This window comes from Colobus angolensis, unplaced genomic scaffold, assembly GCF_000951035.1.
Source record: "Colobus angolensis palliatus isolate OR3802 unplaced genomic scaffold, Cang.pa_1.0 Scaffold236, whole genome shotgun sequence".
In the NCBI taxonomy this organism is placed as follows: domain Eukaryota; kingdom Metazoa; phylum Chordata; class Mammalia; order Primates; family Cercopithecidae; genus Colobus; species Colobus angolensis.
Window position 1 is genome coordinate 1,216,942 of NW_012115555.1, and position 8,779 is coordinate 1,225,720.

Sequence of the window (8,779 nt, forward strand, 5' to 3'; positions counted from 1 at the left end):
AGAAAGAAAGAGAGCTGAGGGAACACCTATAGGCAACCCTAGAGAGTGGATATTGAAAGAGAACATTGAGTGTTGGGGCGTGAGGGTTAGGGATAGCCATGGTACATTGAAATTAGTGGTACTGGTGTGTTCCCTCAAAAAAGTAGACAGGACATTGCTCTCTTCTCATAACTATCACATTTCAAAACCTGAATCTGATATCCAGCTCCTTCCTCAGCTAGGTGAACTTGAGTAAGTCTCAATCTTTCGAGCATAAATTTCGTCTTCTTAAACGGGAATAAGCTTTTTTTTAACCTCTTACACTGTATGGCTTTCAAAGTGTATTTTCACATATGCTATTCCATTTTATATTCATTTTATCCACATTTTAAATATCCAGGAAATTGTTTTGGAGAGGTTCCTTAACCTTTCTAATATGTTGGGGGTAAACAGAAGATAGAAATGAATTCTGATGGTCTTAAGACGGAGAATTATTTACCTTTTCTGAGAAAAATGCACAATTTTTCTTGAGAGAGAGAGAGACGAGTGATAAGCATTTGGATATTATAACAACGAAAGATATACTGACTCGGCAAATCATGCTCAAAGGAAGATGAATTGATTCACTCTCTAAAGCGTGTATTCCTTCATTAACGCTCTAGTAGTTCCTAATCTATTTACCTCTACCATCCTCATAGTCCAGAAGTCTAGCACCTAGAAAAAAAGGGAGAGCACATGATTTTTCTTCTTGATTATGAGGCTTTATTTAAGACTCTGAGAACTAATGTAAACGTGAACTCCTAATGGTGAATAATGATGTGAATTAATTTACTTTGCAGGAACTAGGAATTGTGCATAAGTTGCAGGAACTGATGATGATAAGTGACTGTGCCAATCATCAGTTTTATAATATTAGCCAAGCTAAATGATAGTCAGAAGGAATTTTAAAGTTTCTTTTACCTCTTGATCCTTCAGCAGCTAGTCTCCTATTTTTTGCCTTATACCAATCCTGTGCTATCTTTCTTAGCAACTTTGGCATCTCTCCAGACCTTTCCATGAAAAGTCTTCTTCACATCCTGAAGTTGGTACTCTTCTCAATCATAATTACCTTAACTGTGTTCACTCTCGTTATTCTAGGATACATTAGATTTTTCTGTCCAGCCACCTTACTAAGACCCTCTTCACGAATAGATTTAGTCTTTTTACTGAACCATCTGCTTCAGTGCCTGAGGAGTTTGCTATTTCCATGGGTTAGTATCTCTACTGTTGCTCTCAGACCACAGGAAACATCTGAAGAGGGCCTCAGAATTATGCGGGCCTACCCAGTATTAATTAATTCTCCCCAACTCCAGTTCAGCATTCAGTACTGCTCAGAAACCTCTGGTAGACTTCTCCCAGTCACTTAGAAGCAGTTCAGTTCATGCAATGATGCACTATGCAAGGTTCTGGAAACACAACTGTAAACAAGACAGATTTCATGCTTGACTTGTGAAAATTCTATAAATACTCACTCTATTTCTTTTTCTCATAAGTACTTACTTTGTTCTGAACTGTATCTGGAAACATACATTTCTGTGGAAGAATTAGGCAAAATGTTTTTATTAGTTACTTGTGAGAAGTGTTCTTCCTCTGATCCAACTCTCATTACTCTAAGCTGTGTTTCTTGTCTCCCAAGGTGGTCCTCCTGATATAATGCATTATTGTTCTCACCCATTTTCCACATCAGCCCTGTTTTTATCTGTCTTTTCACAATAATACTTATGCTTTGAGGGCTCACAGGCATTGAGGGTGGGAAACGGAGGGAATATAGCTAATTAGAAAGTTGTGGGAGAGAAATAGAAAAATCCAGGAAAGAGGGACCTTGTGGCATAGAAATAGGTCTTAGCTTTTATGAGCTCCATCTCTGTTTCATTGACAAGTACTACTCTGTATTTGTCTCTTCTTATCATCTCCCCAAATTAAGTCACTAAAAGTCTCCAATTCTTATTATATAATACTAGATATTGATGTTTACCAACTTACTGTCTTCTCACTTTTATTTATTTATTCATTTTTTAAACTCAGGTAATTTCCCTTGGAGCTCAGGTAATTTTCTTTTAAAGTATTCTTATTACTTTTGCTAAACTCTATCTGTGATTTTTTTTTTTTTTTTTTTTTTGAGATGGAGTCTTGCCCTGTCACCCAGGCTGGAGTGCAGTGCAGTGGTGTGATCTCAGCTCACTGCAACCTCCGCCTCCTGGGTTCAAACAATTCTCCTGCCTCAGTCTCCCAAGCAGCTGGGATTACAGTTGCCTCCCACCACGCCCAGCTGATTTTTGTATTTTTAATAGTGACGGGATATCACCATGTTGGTCAGGCTGGTCTCGAACTCCTGACCTTGTGATCCACCCACCTCAGCCTCCCAGCGTGCTGGGATTACAGGCCTGAGCCACCGCGCCCAGCCTATCTGTGATTTTTTGTTTGACATTATTGATAATGTAAACTTTGGGAGTTAAAAGTGCAGGGAGAATCACTAATAGGTCAGAGATTCTTTGACTCAAGTATTGAAACAGATTCCCAGAATATTGGCAAAGTCTCTAGCTGTTTGATAAGTAGAGATGAACTCAGACTGAATCTTGGCATCCCTCCCTCTGTGGTTTTCACAGGAAATCTTCGTTTTGACTCATTATTACTCACCACTTTGCTTATGTCGTGCCCATCTTGTTAACAAAATAGCCAGGATGGCAAGTCCCAGGAGAGTCAGGATGACAGCCAAAGTTATTTCTGAAAACAAAAACTCACCTGTAAACATGCTTATTTAGACCAGGAAATTACCAGAAACAACTTCTGATCACCTCTTACTATCCACCAGATAGACTTTTTTTTCTTTCCCCTTTCTACTGCTTCAACTCCTTTATTCATTTATTTGCCTGATATTGCTGTCCTCACATTCCCGCCCCTGCCCATTTTTAGCTCTTACATTGGTTCTTTGGTCATATACTAAGAACCTCAGATGCTGTGTACCCTTGGTTTAGAGTCAACAATCTGACAGATTTCCTCCTCAATTGAACCCTTTACTCCCCAGGCAGGAAGAATGTTAAAGGGAATCAGTGGTCTACGAAGCTATCCACTGGGGAAAATATTAGAACTTCTATTTTCTGTGTAATTTTAACTCATACCTTTAAAGTTGCAAGATTTTCTGTATATATATAGCTATATATGTGTATATATATATATAGCTATATATGTGTGTGTATATATAGCTAGATATGTATATATGTGTATATATAGCTATATATACATATAGCCATGAATTCATAACATTTATAAATATACTTGCATAGGAAATGTATACTCAAAACATTTTTATGAGTGAGTGATCAAAACACTTTCAGCACCCTGACTAAAGGATGCTGACTGAAAATGGTTTTATTAATGAAAGCCACAGCAAAGGACAGAAATTTCTTATCACAGAAAAACCTTTCAGTCATCACTCGCCAACCTCCTCATGATAAATGGATATTTGCGAGGTTTGTTATTGTGGTTGGTGGGATAAAACATGCAGGGATTGCTTAACTTGTGTTTGTTTTTGTGTCATTGATTTGCATTCAATTGATGTAAGATAGAGTCTTGCAGTCGTAGAAAAGAAAAATCTTAGTATCATATGGTTATAAAGGGCAGTGGCTATGAAGGATCTGGGGGGAGAAAAAAAGAAGAGAGACAGAGAGAGAGAGAGAAAGAGAGAGAGAGAAAGGAAAGAAGAAAAAACCAACCATAAATCTCCCTGTGAAAGTAAAAACTGAAGAATATTGAACTCTGAAAGACTAAGAAAGTAGATTATACCCACATTAAGACTACTTCAAACAAACAATAGGTGAATCCATCTCAAGATGTAATAACACACCTCCAATCAGGGCAGATTAGGCATTTGTCTACTGAGTCTTCTAGGTATTTGGTCCTGTGAGAAAATTCTCCTGCCAAATCAACTTTTGGAGATTTTCTTCTAATGTACCACTAAAATGAACAGCAAGTAATCAATATGGCCTCTATTATGTAAACTTTTTTTCCCTAGTTTTAAATAACTCATCGGGGAGGGAAAGATAACTAGGTGGTGTACTCAGTACTACTGTATACTCCCTTTCTTCCTTTAGTGTCTGAAATGCCCCATCTATAGGGCAGTTAGAAGATGGTCCCCCCCATTAATAGTGAAAATGAGAGGAAATCATTATTTCTGAGTTGAGGTAGATTATAGAGTGACCATACTACAGAAAGTGAGATAATGGGCTAAGGAATTTTCCTAGTGCTGTGGAGGATGTATTTTCTTTGTTCAGTTTAAACTCTAGAAACCAAAGGAGAAACCAGCACGATCAGCCTACAGCTTAGTTAACTGTGGGTTGTTTCCCCCAGGCTTCCAGAGGAATCAATAAGACTGAAAGAAAAAATATTGAATTTGAAAAGGAAGCAGGCAAGGAAGATAAAGCAGTCGTGTTAAAGTCCCTGAGTCCCCAAGAGGAGACTCCTGAACCATTAGAGTCAAGAAAGCCTCAAAGAGGGAGTTAGTCCATACCCAAGACTGTCATTTTCCATGTATTGTCTTCAGCAGGTCTCGCATCATTTGGATTTCTTTGTCAGAGAGAGATCAAGATAAAACGAAAAACTCAAGTTCACTGTTTCTGAGCAGTATGAACTTGGGTGTCAGGGAGGCCCTTATAGGCAGAGATGCAGAGGATCACTGAGAAATTGCGTGGAGCAGATTGATCAGACCTAAGCAAATGATGGGAGTGTGGCCTGTGAAGGTTCTGGAATCTGTGTCATAACAGAGACTTAGAACATCAGTGAGGCAGGAGAAAAGGCAGAGGAGGATCAAAAGGCTAGGAAGATTGAAGAATACTTTGGAGGACCTTGAACTTGTATAGAATACTGGAAGGGAACTCACTCTATGTGGGCTTTAGAATTATTTTTAGTTTTTCAGAGATTTTTAAAGCCAGAGATTCTATATCATTAATCTTTGTAACTTTTTTTTTTTTTTTTGAGACAGAGTTTCACTCTTGTTGCCCAGGCGGGGGTGCAGTGGTGCCGTCTCAGCTCACTGCAACCTCTGCCTCCCGGGTTTAATAGATTCTCCTGCCTCAGCCTCCCAAGTAGCTGGGATTACAGGCATGTGTCACCACGCCCAGTTAATTTTGTATTTTTAGTAGAGATGGGGTTTCTCCCTGTTGGTCAGGCTGGTGTTGAACTCCAGACCTCAGGTGATCCACCCGCCTTAGCCTCCCAAAGTGCTGGGATTACAGGTGTGAGCCACTCCCCCCAGCCTAATCTTTGTAACTCTTGAGGCAGAGAACCTTCCACAGAATAGTCACTTTATAAATGTTTGATAATTAAAAATGAGAAGAATGTCTATATTTAAAAAGAGGCAGACTAGATAAAGAAAAAGTGGTACATATACACCATGGAATACTACACAACCATAAAAAAGAATGAGATCATGTCCTCTGATACATATACACCATGGAATACTACACAACCATAAAAAGAATGAGATCATGTCCTCTGCAGCAACATGGATGGAGCTGGAGACCACTATTCTAAGCAAACTAAAGCAGCAACAGAAGATCAAATACCATATGTTCTCGCTTATAAGTGGTAGCTCAACAACAAGAACACATGGGCACTAAGAGGGGAACAGACACTGGGGCCCACTTGAGGATGGAGGCTAGGAGGAGGGAGAAAAAATATCTCTTAGGTACTATGCTTATTACCCAGGTGACTAAAGAATCTGTACACCAAACCCCCACAACACACAATTTACCCATATAACAAACAATTACATGTACCCTTAGAACTAAAAGTTAAAAAAAGAAGAGCCTTGAAACAAACGAAGGTGAACAAAAGGAGCCAAGTTGTTGGAGTTAGATAGCAAGAAGAAATCCAGTCCAGAGGTGTGCGGTGCTAGGAAGAGTGAGCCAGTAAATGGGATTTCATAAGCCACTGTGGAGAACAAGGAGAGTAATAAACACCTTTTATTGAGTATCTATTGACTACAAAGTTCTATAGTGAGTACCTTATAAGCACAAACTTGTTTAATCCATAATAAACTGTAAAATGAACTTCTTTGAGATGGAAAGAGACACTAGAAGTTACCCAGCCAACAAATGGCAGAGTTTCTGACTCCAAAGCCCACACTATATTCACAAAGCCACATTTTGTTTCAGTCTTATATGCATCCTGTGGTGGTGATTTCTAGGTTAAGAAGTCAGTCACTTGAAGAGGAAAGTGATGCCTTCTAGTTTCAGGTTGCTCCACTCAAAAATTTTGAGATTATTTTTCCATAAGTGTTTTATGCATACTTATGGAACACCATCAAACATACAAATATATGAATTATGGAAGTACCAGAAGAAGAGAAAGAGGAAGGGACAGTAAGCTTAATCAATGGAATATTATCTGAAAATTTTCCAAATCTTGAGAGGGATATGGACATCCAGATTGAAGACGATCAAAGCACCCCAAGCAAGTTCAATTCAAAAAAGACATGCTCCAAGATATACTATAATCAAATTGTCAAAGGTCAAACACAAAGAGAGAATTCTGAAAGAAACATCACATATAAGAGATCTCCAATAAGTCCATTACCAGAGTTCTCAATGGAAACCTTGCAAGTCAGGAGGGAGTGGGGTTACAGATTTAAAGTACTAAAAGAAAAAGAAATACCAACCATGAATACTACACTTGACAAAGCTATCTGTGACAAATGAAGGAGAGATAAAGACATGTGAGGACAAAAGTTGAGGGATTTCATCGCCATGAGACCAGCTTTGCAAGAAATGCTAAGGGGAGTTCTTGGAGTTGAAACAAAAGGACAATAAGTAACAACATAAAAATAGAAAAAGTGAGGCCGAGGCAGGCGGATCATGAGGTCAGGAGATCGAGACCATCCTGACTAACATGGTGAAACCCCGTCTCTACTAAAAATACAAAAAAATTAGCTGGGCCTGTAGTCCCAGCTACTTGGGAGGCTGAGGCAGGAGAATAGTGTGAACCCAGGAAGCAGAGAATGCAGTGAGCTGAGATTTTACCAATACACTCCAGCCTGGGCGACAGAGTGAGACTACGTCTCAAAAAAAAAAGAAAAAATATAAAACCCAATGGTAAATGTACATATATAACCACATTCAGAATACTCTAATATTGTAAAGGTGGTGTATAAACACTCTTACAAAAGTTAAAAAACAAATGTATTTAAAATAACTATGGCTATAGTAATTGGTTTGCAGATACATCATATAAAGATATCAATATCATAAACTATACATGTCTGTGAGAAGCAAAAGTATAGAGTCTTTGTACTGTATTGTAGTTAAGGCAGTATAGCTTAAATTAGGGTATTATAACTATAAAATAATTTTTGTAAGCCTCATGGTAACCACAAAGAAAAAATTTCCAGCAGATGCACAAAAGATAAAGAAAGAAATGAAAGCAAACCACTAAAAAATACTACTAATTACAAAGGAAAACACAAGATTATAAGAAAGAAACAAAAGAACTACAAAAGAGTAAAAAACTTAACAATATGTAAGTTCTCATATATAAATAATTACTTTAAGTATAAATAGATTTAATTCTCCAATTAAAAGACACAGAGTAGCTGAATGATTTCGAAAAAAAGAAAAAACAAGATCCAACAATATGTTGTCTACAGTGGACCCACTTGAGCCTTCAGGACACACATAGACTTGAGAGTGAAGGAATGGAAAAAGATATTCCATGAAAAGTATAACTAAAAGAGAGCAAATGTGACTGTATTTATGTCAGGAAAAAGTAGATTTTTTAAAACTATAAAAAGAGAAAAAGAAAGTCATAAGGATAAAGGGGTGAGCTAATAAAGAGCAAATATTAATTGTAAATATATATGTACCCAACATCAGAATACCTAAATATATAAAGTAAATATTAATAAATCAAAAAAGTGAGATAGATTGCAATATGATAATGTTGGTGGACTTCAATTCTCCATTTTCAACAATGTAGAGATCATCCAGACCTAAAATAAGTAAGGAAACACTCAATTTGACATACATTAGACCAAGTGAACCTTAGACATATACAGAACATTTCATCCAATAGCTTCATTGTTCTCAAAGCACATGAAACATTCTCTATGATAAATAATATGTTAGGCCACAAAACAAGTCTTTAACAAATTTAAGAAGATTGAAATTATATCAAATATTTTTCTGAACACAATGGAATGAAACTGAAAATAACAAGAAATTTTGGAAAAATCACAAATATGTGAAAATTAAATAAGATGCTCTGAATAATGAATGGGTCAAAATGAAATTAAAAGAGAAATAAAAATCATTTAGAGCCAAATGAAAATGGAAACACTGCATACCAAAAATTATGGAATGCAGTAAAAGCAGCTCTAAAGGAGAAGTTTATAGCAGAAGCCACCTACATCCAAAAAAGAGAAAGATCTGAAATAAACAACCTAACATTATACCTCAAGGAACTAGAAAAAGAAGAACAGGCCAGGCATGGTGACTTAAGCCTATAATCTCAGCACTTTGGGAGGCCGAGGTGGGCAGATCACGTGGTCAGCAGTTTGAGACCAGCCTGACCAACATGGTGAAACCCCGTTTCTACTAAAAATAGAAAAATTCCAGGCAAGGTGATGTGCGCCTGTAATCCCAGCTACTTGGGAGGCTGAGGCAGAAGAATTGCTTGAACCTGGGAGGTGGAGGTTGCAGTGAGCCGACACAGTGCCACTGTACTCCAGCCTGGGCGACAGAGTGTGACTGTGTCTCAAAAAAAAAAAAAA

General features: G+C 37.6%; 1 protein-coding gene across 1 annotated transcript in view; it reads right to left on the reverse strand.

Moving 5' to 3' along the window:
- The window catches only part of LOC105513816 (chromosome unknown open reading frame, human C6orf10), a 90,571-nt gene extending 85,827 nt beyond the window's left edge, over positions 1 to 4,744 (reverse strand). The window contains exons 1-4 of the mRNA XM_011944845.1: positions 4,526 to 4,744; positions 2,656 to 2,742; positions 1,519 to 1,551; positions 661 to 693 (exon numbers count right to left, since the gene is read on the reverse strand). Coding sequence (XP_011800235.1) covers positions 661 to 693; positions 1,519 to 1,551; positions 2,656 to 2,742; positions 4,526 to 4,538 — 166 coding nt within the window. The 5' untranslated portion in view covers positions 4,539 to 4,744. The remainder of the gene's footprint in view (positions 1 to 660; positions 694 to 1,518; positions 1,552 to 2,655; positions 2,743 to 4,525) is intronic.
- Between the last annotated feature and the right edge of the window lie 4,035 nt (positions 4,745 to 8,779).